At 35.1% G+C, this 16,667-nt stretch overlaps 2 protein-coding genes across 4 annotated transcripts; both read right to left on the bottom strand.

The window, feature by feature from the left end:
- Positions 1-993: 993 nt before the first annotated feature.
- Positions 994-4,627, bottom strand: LOC140804335 (WEB family protein At5g16730, chloroplastic-like). Of its 2 annotated transcripts, none has more exons than XM_073160287.1 (3): positions 4,303-4,627; positions 3,625-3,841; positions 994-3,484 (listed from the first exon to the last, which is right to left on the bottom strand). In XM_073160287.1, exons 1-3 carry the CDS (start codon positions 4,317-4,319, stop codon positions 1,268-1,270), a joined length of 2,451 nt encoding a protein of 816 aa, XP_073016388.1. In that variant the 5' UTR covers positions 4,320-4,627; the 3' UTR covers positions 994-1,267. The 2 variants fall into 2 exon arrangements, with proteins under 2 accessions (XP_073016388.1, XP_073016389.1); XM_073160288.1 differs by having other exon boundaries at positions 994-3,481.
- A 1,292-nt stretch (positions 4,628-5,919) lies between these two features.
- Positions 5,920-13,582, bottom strand: LOC140804269 (ASI1-immunoprecipitated protein 2-like). 2 transcript variants are annotated; one of them, XM_073160160.1, is made up of 11 exons: positions 13,389-13,582; positions 11,333-11,963; positions 11,013-11,179; positions 9,868-9,953; positions 9,302-9,774; positions 8,688-9,146; positions 7,915-8,593; positions 7,595-7,825; positions 7,361-7,485; positions 6,650-6,966; positions 5,920-6,452 (listed from the first exon to the last, which is right to left on the bottom strand). In XM_073160160.1, the coding sequence occupies exons 1-11, from the start codon at positions 13,455-13,457 to the stop codon at positions 6,114-6,116; spliced, it is 3,576 nt and encodes a 1,191-aa protein (XP_073016261.1). In that variant the 5' UTR covers positions 13,458-13,582; the 3' UTR covers positions 5,920-6,113. The 2 variants fall into 2 exon arrangements, with proteins under 2 accessions (XP_073016261.1, XP_073016260.1); XM_073160159.1 differs by having other exon boundaries at positions 11,013-11,963.
- Positions 13,583-16,667: the final 3,085 nt, after the last annotated feature.

Genomic DNA, 16,667 nt, shown 5'->3' with positions numbered 1-16,667 from the left:
TCGCTTGTTGGGCTGGAGCTGGAGCTGGAGCTGCTCGAAGAATGAGACATTGTATACAAATAAGGATTAAAGAAATAAATATTGAACCTACAAATAGAAGTTTGAGAATGGTAGAGAATATATATTGAGTATGGTTGATGAGTAGAAATGTGTTGGATGAATGAATAAATTTGTAGAAATTGATTTGTATTTATAGTGATTTTTTATTATTATTTTATTTAGTAAGCCGTTGGTGAATAATTTTGCCGTTTGAAAAGAGCCGTTGGTGATTCCGTTCGGGAGATTTTCTTCCGAACATGCTTTAATTAGCAATGGTTTTTGAAAAACCGTCGTAAATAGCGACGGTTGTTAAAAAACCATCGCAAGTAGCGACTTTCATTAAAAAACAGTCGCAAGTAACGACGCTTTTCAAGTTGCGACTGTTTACGAAAAACCGTCGCTATTTGCGAAATAATGCCGTTCATTCTAATGAATTTTTTGGCTGCCATGTCACCCAAAATTAATAACTTCTACACCCATATTGGTGCATGAACATTAATGGACGCTAATAATCACCCATTAATGCACCAATGTGGGTGCCCTAAGAATTTTATTGGGACTCAATTTGAATCATAAAAATAAATTTTAAATTTTATAGAGCCTAGGTTACGCCCCTGGCAAGTGTTCAAATTTTCATGAAAAAAGAAAGAAAGAAATTTGTTCTATATATTTCTTTACTCTCCCGAGTCTCTCACATTTGTGACACTATGGAGTATGGTGGCACTGAGTCAAATTGGCTTGGACTGTTATATTTTTTAAATCTAACTTGTCCCCAACACGAGCATAAACCTAACAAATAAATGATATCAAGTATAATTTTACTCGATATTTGTTCCATCAATCAAAAAGGAGAAAAACTTCTATGAAACCTGGTTGTGCAACAGTTGTCACCCACAGAACGCACAGCAAAGTTATAAATCAATATAATGGCACGACAGTATGTTTATGAAAACATGTAAAAAGAAGTTATCGAATATATTTGTGTAATTTTGTTGGAAAACATATATTAAACTAAAATTTAAAGAAAATGGCACGACAACCCAAGGTTACAAAATAATCTCACATGCATTCACTGTTTGTGCCGAAACAGTGTTTGTATAATGAAGCAATCTTCACACCTTTCTCATATTTAGAACACCTCTGGCACAAGATATGGTAAAAATCGAAATAAAAATTAGATTATACATTCCGGTGGTGATGTAGAATCCAGCCATGGTTGGCTGGTATGCTACTTGTGGCTGGAAGGGCTCCTCTTCTTCAGTAGACCTCCAAACTTTTGAAACAACGGCTTCTTCTTCTTTTGGTTCTGCTGCTTTGATGGCGAGCTTCCGCCATTGTCAAGGTTTTCTGATAAAGAGGATAGACCATTGACTTGATCATACCCATCAGCTTTTGAGTCTGGTTCATCCTCAAAGGCTTCAAGTTCCGTTTCTCCCTCGGGAGAAAGGTCTTTTTCATCAATCTTGCAGTTTTCCCACATCTGAATATCGACTTCTTCAGACATGTCATCTTCCATGTGTTTCCCGTTCAAATTCTCTGTGACAGAAGCTTCGTCATTTGAATTCTTATTTGGCTTCTTCAGATTTCCTGTGCCATTTTGTTCAAAAAATTCCACTACTTTCGGAAGCATGTCATAATCTTTTTCACTGTCTGTCAGCTCACCATTTTCCGAAATTTGCTCCTTGGCCAAAGCTTCTTCAAGTAACTTAGATAACTCCTCAGCCTTTTTCACTGAAGCAGCTTCTCTATTTCGTAGTTCCTCGTTCTTCTGCAGAATATTCTGTATTTCATTTTCCCTGTCCATCAAAACCTCTTTCAATCTCATGCTCTCATCCTTCGTCAGACCAAGGACATCCTTCAGGGAAATTATCTCGGATTCAGCTTCCTTGAAAGTATCTTTCCAATGCTCTTCTTCCTCCTTTACCGCACAAGCTTCTACCTCAGCCATTTTTAGCAAATTAACTAGCCTGTTTATTTCACCTTTCATTGAAGAGTTGTCTTCTACAGATTTCTTCACACTGTTCGTCAAATGAAGCTCCTTCTGCTCCCACTCAGCAGTCAATTTCTGGTGATCACTCTTGGACTGTTCGATCACATTTTTTAGAATATCAATCTCTTGTTTTGCATCATTTAGCATGCTTTCACACTTCTCATTTGTTGCTTTAAGGGCCATCTTTAGATGTTCTATTTCAGTTCCATAGTTTTCCCGCTCGACTTCAACAGACAACAGTTTTTCTTTGGCATATCTAGCTTCTGCAGAAACTTCATGTAAAGCCGATGCTAAACTTTCCAATGCCTTCTTGGTTTTCTCATCTTCGTCTCTGGAATTCTCCAACTCATTAATCAGCTCATGCTTTTCTTCCAATAGAGTCTGGACACTATCAGCTGCGAGTTTCTCATTGCTCAAGGCCTGGATTTTCTCTTCTTTTAAAGATTCAAGCTCAAATTGTATAGATTCAACCTTCTTTGTCATCACCGAAGCTTCTTGTTTAACCAGTTCAAGCCGACGTTCTGATTCCTCAAGATCCAGTTTCTGCCTTCTAATAGAGAATTCCAATAAGCCCACCTTCTCTCTAAGTGAAGAGATTTCAGTCTGAGAATCTTGCAGAGAATCATTACTTACTTCAAGTTGTTTCATGACAAATTCCAGAGATTCCGAGGCAGATCTCTCTAATCTCTTTGCTTGCTCCGCCTGAGCAGACAATTCCTCGACTCTGTAGTGCAACTCCTCCACCAAATTATGCGCATAAGATTCAGCCATTTTTGCAGCCTCCAGATCAACACTAAGATGCTCTAAGGCAGTCTCCCTCTCTTCCAATTTCTCCTCAAAGATTTTCACCTTCCTGAGTTCTTGTCTCAGAGAATCCACCTCCAGACTCAATTCTGTCACGAATTTATCATTCTCGTTGTCCTCCATTTTGGGCTTTGAGTCGAGCAAAGATTTCAAGTGGACCAACTCGGCTGAAAGAGCTTCAACTTTATCTGCGTGAATCTCTGCTATTTTTGTTGCATCTTCAGCATGCCCAAGTGCCTTGTTTTTTGCATCACCTGCCATATCGAGTTCTTTCTTCACTTTATGTAGTTCTTCAGATGCAGATAGAAGGGCAGCCACATCCAAGGCATGCCGATTTCTAATAGCTTCAAGCACTTCCTGCCATTCATCTTCCTTCTTCTGAGCCGCTTCAATACCTGCCTGCTCCATCTCAAGTGCTCGAAACTTTTCGATCTCAGAATTTTCTTCCGCTCTCTTTTGAGCCAAAAAAGCTTCCCTAAGCTTCTCATTCGCTTCATCGGTCAATTTGTGGGATTCTTTCAATTCATCTAAAAAAAATTCCTTCTCTTTCTCGAGTAAACCTATCGACTCCTTGGCCTTCTTAAGATCCTCCTGAGCTAGGCTTAATTCTGATTGAAGTTCTGATGGCTTCGACAACCTACTTGTCTTCTTCTGAATGTAAAAAATTAGCATAAGATAAGAACACACCATGCCTTACCTCTGCAAATGATTTATGTTGATGTAATTCACTTATAACTAGCAACAATATTATTTTCAAACAAATAATTAAATAATAAGCTACTAAAACTTACATCAAGGGGATTTACACCAACACCAAGCTTGGTAGACCGCCGTTCTATTGGAGGCTTGGATGTAATAGATCTTGGAGAACGATCAACTGAAAGGCGAGCATTCTGTAGAGGAGACGCCGAATCGGCATCAGATTTAGCCACTCCTTTGCTCGTTGACCTGCTGATCCGAGGGGAAGCTAGTGATACCTTACTGTTTGGAGTTTCCGATAACGTAGATCTGTACAAGCAAAAAACCACCTCAAAAATCATGTCATTCTTCACTGCCAAATCTACAAATGCATCTGTAAAAAGGCACTGGAACCAAGCGAACCCAGAGAAAGAATTCTGGCAAAGATATTAACTGATGACGTAAAGAATTCAGATGAAGTATATGACAAAGCAATGAGGACAAAGCTGCAACGAAATCGCAATCCACAAAAGGTGAGGATCCAGGACATTGCTGGATGAATCAACACGACATAACCAGTCCAAATAGACTTAACTAAATAAAAGATTGATCATCAATTCCAATGGACACTTAAAAAACTCTGGTCGTCAAATTCAAGAAACAGGAGAAATACAATACGACCATGCATCGCCACAACACCTGAAGATAATTAGACTAGATAAACTGAAAAAGAAACAGACCCAAGTCAGATCCACACATGTAACATCACATAAAAACAAGATAAGACTTACTTGGATTTGGAAGACATGGTCTGTATAATGAAAAAAGTAGAAGATGTTGCAGAAAAGAGGCGCTTGAATCGGCTTCAAATGAAGATGGGTCTTCGCTGAAATGCGGACATTGTCCTATATGAATACATGGATCCAAATAGCAGAAAAAAGAGAGAGAAAGAATGGAAGTTAATCAAAGTGAACAACTTTTTACAGAAGAAATGAGTTCTCATTCATTTCTCCGGTTCTTCCATCTCCGCTTTCAAGCACGATGATTTCATCGTTGAATTTACAGGATTGCCCCTGACGATTTTTTGTTTAATTATCTGTTTTTGGAAAAGAAAAAAGGAAGACGCTGTCAGAGGCAGGAGACCTGTGAATATTTCTTCTTCGGCTATAAAGTTATGAAATTTTATGACGTCATCCTCAAAAATATTAAAATAAGATAATCCTAATATATATATTTTATATATTCTCAAAAATATTTTATATATTTATTTATTTATTATATGAGAAAAGGAGAATTTGGAAAATTGGCACGATTGGCGCATTTGAATTTTTTTGGAATGCTCAGGGGTTGTTAATCTTGATAAAATAATAAAGGGAAATTTTATCTATTTTAAAACATACTTAGAAATCACATAAATAGCATGTCTGTGTTAAAAATAGTGATATCTCATGAAATATAAATACATACACATATATAGATATATAATTAATTATTAAATCAATTATTTTATATTAAACATGTTAGATAATAATTATATGGGTGATTTAAACATCAAATGAAGTGTGAGCAATATAAATTGAATTAGGAATAACATAGGTCGAATTGTATATGCAGACTAATCGTTTAGGGTTCTTTTGGATATAAAATACAAAAGATTGCTAAGATTGTATTTGGATTGATAAGCTTTAAATTTATTCAAATGTATTTTTGTTGTTTAGATAAGTAAGACCATAAAATTCAAATCTACATCTTACATGTTTATATAGTATTTAAGGTTAATAGTGATGAATTGAATTTCAATTTCACTCAATAATTATTTCATTTAAAATTCAGTCTATTGTATATTATTAATGTGTATATAAATAAGATGTGTATGTAAAATTTAATATATCATTTCAATATAATAAAATTAATCGAATGAATTATAATTTCATCTCTAACATTATAATACAGTGCTTTAGGTAGATCTTTTTGTTCGGAACTGAAACGAGAAATTAATTAATTCATGTGTGAGACAGCTTGCAAATTCGATCTCCAAACTAATCATTAATCATCTCTTGCACGAAAATATTGTATAAAAATAATAGATTAAAACTCGATGATTTTTTCTGGTGTGAGAGAGACCTTGCTTGCGTATTACACCACCATCTACTGTCGGCTCACAGTTCCATGTTTTTCAAAGATTCTGTATGTTTATTCTTGTAGAAATATTGATGCGTTGATTTTAAAATATTAATGCAAATATCTTATTTTATCCCTTGTCGGGCGGGACGACTCAGCCGTGAACCGACCAATAATTTAAAGTGGAAAGATTTTACTCCACGATAGTCCAAATGAGGATAATATTTACATATATGCTACTCGCAGCCATCGGGAGGATTGGTGGGATTTGGCATTTTATAGGCATAGATGTATTATTTCAAGAATCCATCGGAAAATCACGACGCCTGATTCAAGTACGCATGTACCTTCAACACCCAGATGGGTTCCAATGACTTTCTTTTTCTGGCATGCTTTACTTGTATCCTAAATCGCAAGAAATGGAATTTGAGACATTGGCGTGATCCCTATGCTGCCCTATATTTCGAGCAGGGACTCTAGCTCATTCTTCCTTGGCAAGTCTATATGAAAGTGAAAGGGACAGAGCTGACGGTACATCATCCTCTTCTTTGAGTGCTGCTTCATCGAGAATATACTCCTCTGGTTGCATGGCTCGAGTCTTTTGTTTTCTTTCGGCGGCCCCTAAAGCAAGCTCCAGGTCTGGTAATCTATCATGAAGCACGTTTTGTTCTGACGAACGTGCTTCCCAAGTCCTGGATTGCTCCATAGGGAAGAACTGTCTTCCCGCATTTTCTGAATGCTCTGGTATGACTGTCTCATTACAGGCTTCATGGTGTTGATTCTCCACTTCATGGGAGCCAGAAGCAACATGAAGATTCATCTGTGAGGCAAAATATGAAAATAGTCAATACAAGAACTATTATCATTGCAAGAATTCAACAAGAATACAATATCAAAGCAAACCATAAAAACTGTCCCGTACTCGCTTCATTAAGGCTACGAAAACAAACAAGCAATTCAAAAAACCTATATGTGATTGAAGAAATTTCTGCATACATAAACAGAAAAGACAAATACCGGATAAGTATCCCTGAGTTCTCGACATTGTTTTGCACTAAAACTTCTTGCAGCAGTAGAGGAACTGGAATTTGGTCCACCTTCCAAACAATCAACAGAACATACTTTGGCATCACTATCTCCGTCGCTCGCTCCATACGACGATAAACCACAAAACTCTACGGAAGCACGCAGCTTAGGATCAGGGGATAGAGCACCACATGCAGGCAAATCTCTAGCACGAGGACTAAGTGAACACCTATTCTCAGGCACATCTTCCAAGTGACTTTCCACCTTTCCTCTGAACACACCCCATAAGAAGAATAACATATTCCACCCTGCAGGTAGATGATATCAAGAATATTATATCCTATCTTGGATGCAAGAATTCTGGAATTTACAACCTCGTCAAAGTTCATTTGCTTATACACAGGAACACAGAAAAGCTACTTTTGTTTCTTGAAGCCAGACAGCATGACATGCCTGATTTTAATTGACATCAAATACAGTTTGATATCTCTAGTAGATATTCTAAAATGGGCACGTGCTTTCTCAATAGCATGAACCTGTAAGGTTGGTTTTCGGTATAACCGCACAAAACATGAAAAGGTTCCCCTTTATGATCAATAACAATGACAAACTCTTCAATCAGAAATGGAGACATCATTTATCCACTTTCTGAAATAAGGGGAAAATTAATCTGATTACAAGATTAAACAAAGCTCAAATTACGCTGGGAATTTTCTGGAAGCTGATTGGAAGGAAATATTAGGAGCTCAACACCATTTACATTCCCTTTGAGAGCGAGGTCATTCTTCATTATATTCTCCAGCCAAACTTTGTAGATCTTGTTGTAACTGTAGGATGACATGGCCACTTTCAAACAGTAGAAAATCGATTGCAAGAACCATCACATGAATATAAAAATATACCAATCAATGAAGTGAGAAAAAAATAAGAAAGCACCTCTCAAGATCTTTAGCAAAAAAGAAAAGGGCTATGTTATCCTCAACAACCCCACGTTCCTGAAACTGAATAGGCCACGTGCTCAAACGAGGCACTTCATACAGAAGAATTCTGTTTTTAAAGTTATTTACTGCATCCACAGCTTTAGGTGATGTACTTATAGAGAAGTGGGCTTGGATTCCATCCCAGGAGACAAACATTTTACCACTTCGGTAAATATCAAAACTTCCTCTGCATTTGGAGATTAATGTCTGAGAGCACAAAACTAGAATGTAGACGAAGTCAATTGGAAATTTTTTTGGAGAAAACTAAGATCTTACTGCCATATATATTCATGTTTAGGGATGGCCAAGGATTTCGAAAATAATGCCATCGCTGCAGCATCATTATTTAACATATCCCACGAAGAAGGGTTTCTTTCCAACAATATCTGGGTGTCATCTCCTCCAGAAGAAGCTTTTACAGGTTCTGATGGAAAATGCTTTGCATTGTTGAGTTGTTCCCATCCAAGAGTTTCCGTGGACAAATTTTGTGACGGTGTATACTTATCAGCAACCCCTGCAGCAGAAGACTCAATTCTCCTTACAGCAGAACTTGATAAACGATCTTTAGAAGCTATATCGCAACCCGTGTTTGTCATTGATGCATCATCAGGCCTATACTTTTGGTATACTCCAGGCTTTCTCAACACTGCAGCCTGGATAGCAGTTTTCAGGTTATTGTTTTTGTCCCATGAAGAGCTCACATATGACGGCCTAGAGCAACTTCCAGATTGTTCTCTAAATGCTTCAACAGAATTAGAGGACTCTCTGGGCCGAGACAATCCATCATGTTGGTCTTCATCAGCATTGAAAGATGATCTTTCAGAAACACCTGAGCATGAGGATGTATCTGCCTTTGAGTTACTTTGATTAGAATTTTTATCGATGTTATTAACTATCTTGGTAGATAAAACCCCGCGCGCATTACGCCCATACAACGCCGGCCTCTTAAATTCACCTGTCCAATACAAACGATCCAAAGTAACACAAAAAATGTTGAGAAGGCAAAACCAGTATGAGGTATCAACTTGCATCATTTGATCAAATCATACCTAAAGAACTGGGTAAATCAGAACTCTTTCGAGATGAAAGGCTATATGATCTCGATAATGCAGCTGATTTACCATCAGGTTGCACAGACCTTGTCTCAAGGTGATTAGTTGGAGTGTCACTTCTCGAGACGTGACCCATTGAAGTATCTATAATTGAATTAGTTGGTGCATGTTTTGATTTGAAAGAGCTCTGCCGTTCAAATGTGTTCCGCTGTTTTGAATTTTTAATATCCTGGATGTGAGACACTCTAGGAGATAGCATTTTTGTTTTTGATTCAAAACCAATTGAATTTTTTCCTTTGAACAACTTAGATTTGTCCATGGGTCGGATACCGCCATTCTTAAGTTGATGAAGGGAAACATTCTTTACTGATTTCTGCCGCCAAAGAACTTGATCTACGAGCTTGACCTTTGGCTTTGAATTTATAAAAGTAAATGAATTAGACCTAGAGAACACACCTGCATAATTGAAAAGATTGATCCTGATGGTGAGTGATGTCGAAACAAAAACTATTTATCGAAGCAAAACCTACTTCTTTACACAAACTAATGAAATAAAAGGAAACTCCAGGAATGTCAATGTTAGATAAACAACGTGCTAAATAGCATATAACCTTTAAAATTATGTACTCGCAGATCCGAAGCAGACCGTGCTAACTTTGGATTATCGTTAACTGGGACAGCATCAGAAGACGGACCATCATGAGAAGATTGCACTCTTTCCTTGTTCAGGTTCTTTAAGGAATTTTCACGAGAAAGGGTAGCTGCCTTGTCGGACCATGAGGACTTTGGCAATCTAACCATCGATTCAACAGCCGGCTTCTTCATGATAGAAGAAACTTCAGCATCAATGTCGTCTCTTTGCCTTTTGTCTGGAATTTTCATATTGCTTCTACTTCTATTTCCCTCCACATCAACACTATTTACATGTTCGCTAATTGATCGACCAGAGGAGTAATTTTTCTCGTTACCATCTACCCTTCCAATTTTATCTCGTCTCTGACCTCTCGTCTGCTCCCTGGATTTGCATTCTTCACACAGCCAGTCACCTTCAGGGACTTTAGCCATCATTTCTCGCATACAATAACTGAGATCGGACGATTAGGTGGTACTTATTTCACATGCATTCTAATATAATGTAGCATCGACAAAAAGACGATAGAGAATTTTTAAAGCTTACGTATGTTCTGCACCATCAATACACCTACAACATATAACAAGCAAATCTTCCCGACCTGCATCTCCACAGATGTCACATACTTTAACCTAGTTCAACAAAAAAAAAAACTTTAATGAAGAGTTCAATTTGGTAACCAAATGAGATCTTAAATGGAAAACCATCATAGAATCGAACAATTACCGCTTTTCAAAAAGTTATAGTTAATGGTAATAACAAAACTCAAATATTTTTAAACTGTATAGCAGCCAAAGAACCACGTTTCGATTGCTATCCTAGCAAAGATATTTGTTACTCTCCAAAAATGTTCATCTCAATAATTGAACTCCTTGATAATCAAACGTGTAACCTTACCTCTATTACCAATTGTAAAATAGAATGCTTGACATTTTATCAAAATCTATAGCTAGTAATAACAGTGTACTCCAGTCTTTTAAATTGTATAGTAACCCAATGTTTTGATCATTATCTTAACCCGGAAAATTATTGTTCTCCAACAGTCATATAATATGATTTTGGAAAAAAAAACAATCATAGAAGATGAAGAAACTTGCTCGTAAACAATTTTAGGTATTCTTTCCGAATCTAGAGTTCGATAATGCAAATATTTATATAAGTATACTCATTGCGATAATTCCAAAAATGTATTTATCGGATCATGCATCAATTGAGGGTAACACTAGTCACAAGCATAGTCACACTTATCCAAGTGTTCATCAAACCTTAATTGCCAATAAAAAATTTAATTTCAAAATACAAATAATAATAAAGCAAAATCATGTTGTAGTAGTGGAATTATTCAAGAAATATAATGATGATAATATCTCATGTAGGTATCACTTATTATCCTAACCCCGCGGAGTCAAGTATGACAATGTCAAGAAAAAGATAATATTATTCATCAAAACATATAAACAAGTGGCAATAACGGTAACTAGGGTGTTTAACATTAGTACACTGCTCTATTCAAAGTCAAAAAGGACAGAGGTTATGCTCAAGCTGCTTCAGGCCTTTAAACAAATTTAAATGAGAAACATTGAAAATGGGAGTGAGAATAAAATGAATGTGACACATGAAATAATTTTTGATAGGTTTATTAAACCATGATAGCAAAATCCCCTACTAAATAAGCAAGAATACATTCTTACATCCTGCTCCACCATATCAGAGTCATCAGTATCATCAACAAGATGGGTATCTACCCCCGCATCCACATTCTTCTTGAAAGAATTAAGAGCATTAGCAGGCAGATCACTGCAAATATCAGTCACCACGTCTCCGGTCAGTAAAGAATTCAGGCGCTCGCTAGAGACCTCTGAAAGTGCACCGTGTGGGGCAGAACATTTATCTTTTTCCATGTCCCTCGAGTTTCTATCACATAATGAATATTTTGAAGTGGAAGCATCCTTTACCATCAGTAAGTCAATGCCATGATCCGTGCTTTTTGAATCTAGAGTCTCAGAAAAACCTGGATGCCGTGAAGATAATCCCATTGGCAAACCACCAGAGGGCAATTTATGATAAAATTCTCCAATAATTTTGCTTGGCCTACTATGATTTTCTGTAGAATGTTCGAATTCAGATTTATTATTTCCACGTTCGGAGAGGGCCTGACAATCAATTGTATATCCATACCCTTGAACAGGTGCACGACTGGTGAATACTGAAGGGCAGGGTAGATTTGTGTTGTCTACTTTTCTGTTGTGAAAAATGAACACTTGGGCGGCTTCATTAGTGCCACTGTCACATGACAAACAATCATCTGAACTTTTTTGAGACTCAAATTTTGAATGCACCACCATTTCATTAGACGCAGATGCATCAGAAGTCCTTGAGAATGCTTTACATACAGCATTTTCAGAGGAATCAGAATTTGAGATCGTCGTGTCCACAGTGCTCATTTCGTTGTCAGCTACAATGTTTTCTGTACATGTTTCTCCAGCAGACTCTTCCGTTGACTTCGTGTCAATTTGATTCATATGAAAACAAGATGAGCAAGGGGCAGAGCACATGTTGCACTTCCCGGATTTCCCCCTGTAGTCAACATTTTGACTTCTATCTGAAAAACTGTCAAATCCTTTCTGAATTTGAGACGCCGCCTAGAGAAAAAAAAACAAATGTACAAGAGTGCTGAATAGATCAATAGGATTAGATGGGACTGACAATAATGCAATAACCTGTGATCACTGGAAACAGGAGAGTGTCTTGGCATGTTGCCTTTTTTTTTTAAGCAACTGGGAGATCAATCCAGAATAAGGTTGAGTGATATATGATATAAAAGAAAGGGTAGGATGAGGCATTTTAATACGGGCATTTGAGCTCATACCAGCTTCAATTATAAGATGCATATGCAAATCAATTCAACACATTTCTTACCATCTTATGAATAAAGGACATAAAAAGCATCAACAGTTGTACTACAATACACCAGCAACAGCAAAGACCATAAATAATTACAAATTGAGATCTGAGGCAAATGATATCCATTTGATTTCCCCAAAAGAATGGAAAAGAAAATAGATCATTTGTAAGGCACATTCGAAATCTGCACATTCTCCAATAAACCAATTATCAGCATCATCAAGAAAAAATCAAAAGTTGACATGGGTCTTAAAATACAGTAATCTATCTGCCTTTACCCACATTTCTACTAAATTATGAGCCTGTTGTGATCTCAGGCTCCAACACAATAATGGACACTCGTTAATCTTTAGAAATGTGAATCGATATGTTCATAAGTAAATTTATTTCTTCAGCATCATTTCACTTATTAATAGGATGAACACAAACTATTTGGTGATCTCGCTCTCTTCTATTTAGCCATTCAATTTAAAACAACTGGAGGTAGAAATAGGATCATAGGAAGGTGGGCAGTGCCAGGAAAAAAGTCATCAAATGACAACTGAATAACAATAATCCCAGCATTCAAATCTTCAAAAGAGAATAATTTTCTACCAGAATGCATATTGCATGGTACAGAACAATGCATTTAAGCATAACAACATTCAGTTCTTGCACAGAGAGACTTTATTACTGTTTAGCTGCTAGGCTCCTTCCAAAGATTTGAAGAACATTAGGTCTATTCAATGATACGGGTTTCGGAGAGAAAAAATAAATCCTGGACAGTGCGGTTCGGGCTTAAAATCGTACCAGAAAACAATAATATAGAAAAGCGGACAGCGTTCCTTATAAATCTAACATTAATCAATCAGAAGATTGAACCAACATTAGAAAGTAGAGGTGACAGTATCCCGGCTAACTTATCAAACACCATAACAAACTCGTCATTCGAGCAATCATTCTGAATTTCCTCATTCTTGTGTAGGTTTCAGTAGGTTTAAAAAATAATTAAAAAAAGGGCTAGCGAAGGCAGCAGACAGAGGAAAAGATTATATCATTGAACGACAGCAGCGTGTCTAGTGTCTACCCACACATTACATGTAGAAAATGCAAACAAGAATCAGGCTTTGCCTCAATATACCGAAAATCTAACGTGCAACGAAAGGGAACCCTAATTGGCATACCTTGGGCTGAGGAGGAGTCGAAGAGGCATGGCAGATGTCTTGCAGAGTGCCCTCCTTGGGCTTGCTCATGGGCAACTCGCCGTTGATCAATCAACCAATAGTTTTCCCAAAAATTTCTCTTACTCACAAAATATATATATATATGCGTTTGTCTGAAAATACAGTTAATTCCAACCACGCCGCTCAGGAGGCAACTAGTGCGCTGCTACACGCCTACACTGCTTGCCTCGTAATATATTTTTTATAATTTATTTGATTTATATTTAAATAAAAATTAAAATATAATTATAAAAAAAATAAAAATTATATTATAATTTTGATATATAAATTAAAATTACAAAGAATTTACGAGAATCTTGTTTGGGAGAAATTTAATTCATGTATATTATGTTGAAAAGTTTATAAAAACTAATTTTGTATTTATAATATGTTCTCAAATTATAAAAATTATATTTTATTATTTAATAAAATATTTAAAACTTATTTTAGTTAATATGCATATCATTTGTATCTAACTTATCTTGATAAAAAAAATTTATTTTTATCATTTTTTTGAATTTTAAATTATCATATCATCTATAACATATAGATTTATTAAACAAAACTATTTTCATAGTTTTAAATTTTAATATATTATCCAAATTTGTCACAAAAAATTATTTAATATATAATATGTACACATCGCGTACGAAAAAATATTAATTATCAATTGAGCAAATTGTCAATAACTCCCCAAACCTAAAACTCATTTTATCCTAAGTCATTTATCCCTTAAAAGTTTGTTTGAGCTCCTTAATTATTTAAAATTTCCAATAATATCTTTGAGCTTTTGGTATGTGGTATTGTGATATATATCGAGCATGTTCTAAGACATATAGCTTAAAGACATATAGTTTCGCAAGATTTCTAGTCTACATACCAATTTTTGTTATTAGATCATCATTCTTCCATTAAATAAATTAAATTGTTTACCTCTTTTATCAGAATGTCGTCGGATTATATTCACCTAGTTTTACAAACTGCTTTTCATAGTCTAACCACGTACTCGCAACAGTTGGTTCCTTCAACAGATAGCTTGTTCCCTATCTCACTGTGTATATTAAAGAAGTTAAATTTTGAAAATAACATATGAGATAGGCAATAAGTATTGGTTTTTTTATTCAAATATATTATGTATTAATACATAATAATCTCTTGTAAAAATGAGGAAAGTTGTAGCTTGAATCACAACATACATGAGCTGAAAATATTACAAATTTTATTTTGAAAGAAAAATAAAGAGATCGAACGATATCTCCATCTTTCTTCTATCCTGATATATATAGAATCTTTGTGGATTTGAAATTCGAACTTCAAACTTGTTAATTGCTTTGCAAGCTGTGGTCGACATCATTTTTTAGTTGGTGTACTACTCGTTAGTGGATTGTCATGTTGTAGTAATTGAGTGGTTCATCTTCCACTAATGAAGTGGTTGAACACATGTTTTCTTTACCTTTGTCGATGAATCTTTTGTTTTTATATAGTCCTTGAAAAAAACGTGATTTGTATGAAGTTTCACGACTTGGACTTGTCTCCGTAATATGTTTTCGGTCAGATTTAGGCCGAAAATCTTTCAAATTCATGCTCTTTCTAGTTTGAGCATCCTGAGCCATCATCTTCCCACATGAGCCATATTACATAATTTCCAACAAGTTCCTTTATCCCAGCAACTTACTGTTCCACAAAATATTTATTTTGCAAAGATTAAAATTTTTCGTGTCACTTTATTTAACAGAAAAGATTAATTTACAAAATTTTATATAACTTAAGTGAAAAATTGATTTGTCCATTTCTATGAGACAAACACATAATTTTCATCCTCGTCTAGTGGACTAATCATCTTCAGTTAGTGATTAAACCAGAGATGTTTCATTATCCGAAAGATCCTTCATGAACTTATGAATGTTTGTGTCTGGTCTTCTCATCTTGATGAAGTTAAAGGTTTAATGCGAGCCTTTTCTGACTGGTTCTGGTGCTGCAGTAAAATAGTAAAGCTCCAGAATATCCATCTTGACAAATAATGATTATTTGTCAATGTTTCATGAATAGCTTCTTGGATCCATTTTTTTGGTGCTGAAACTTCTGGGTTATGTAGTATAAACTAATGCAGGGCTCCAAAGTCATACCATGCTTTTATATAATTAGGATAAAATTTTGGTTTCATCCATATCATAAGATAATTTTGTGATATATCAACCTGTATTGTGGCCAGGGAGATACATATTCTTATTTTCAATTTCTCGCAATCTTGTTGATATACCTGAAATGAATAAATTATAATTTTTTTTGTACCAACCTGGTATTCTTCTTTACCAGTTATCCCGTTTAAAAAATTAATAGACGAATTCTATTAATATATATATCTATTAGATACAAGTTTAATTCCCATTGATATATTAATCATTGTCACCGATTAAAAGAAAATTGAAACAAATATATGGTTGTGCAATAATTAGGAGTTCCCATTTTGAATTGCCCAACTTATGTATCTCAGTTAACAAAACTATGTCCACAAAAATATTTTTTCAATATACATAAATTAAACCTAGTTATCTAATCGAATCGAGTTAGTTGACGACTTATAGATCTTACAAATATTTAAAATTATCGAATTCGACTAAACTCGACTTCAAATCATTCTTTTCGATTGTTTGTTTGCTTAAAATGCTCGAATTTTAATATTTTATTAGTATAATATAAGTATATGTTAATTAAATATATTTCGAGCATTTATTTTCGAGTAATTTGACAATATATTCGAATATTTGGAGTCGAATTTGAACTCTATATTTTAACCGAACTCAATTCAATCAAATAATATTAAAATTTTTGAGGATCGACTCGAACTCGAGATCGAATATATCTAATTCAAGCCTCAAAATTTTATTCGTATTCGATTTGTTCACATCCTACTCAAAATATAGAAGATTTATTTTTGAAAAAAATATTTAATAAACGTGTATTGCACTCAGAACATAAAATGGTTTTGCATCTGAATAAAAGCATACGATTTTTTTACCTTTAAAAAAGAAAATTTAGACCCAAATACCAAAATTTTCAGATATAGATATATATATATATATATATATATTTAAAACAAATTGGAGATTTTTTTTTTATGTTTGAAAAGCCATCCAAAAGACCTATGGTTTAAGTAAAAAATCCGCAGTAAAGGCTTTTCAAAAATTTGGGTTGCTCCAATACCTCCTGTATATTTCTTTTTTTTTTTTAAATAAAAAA

The sequence above is a fragment of the Primulina eburnea genome, chromosome 11 (genome assembly GCF_022965805.1).
Source record: "Primulina eburnea isolate SZY01 chromosome 11, ASM2296580v1, whole genome shotgun sequence".
Taxonomy (NCBI): domain Eukaryota; kingdom Viridiplantae; phylum Streptophyta; class Magnoliopsida; order Lamiales; family Gesneriaceae; genus Primulina; species Primulina eburnea.
Note: the sequence above shows the minus strand (reverse complement) of the source record. Positions and strands in the feature narration are given on the sequence as shown.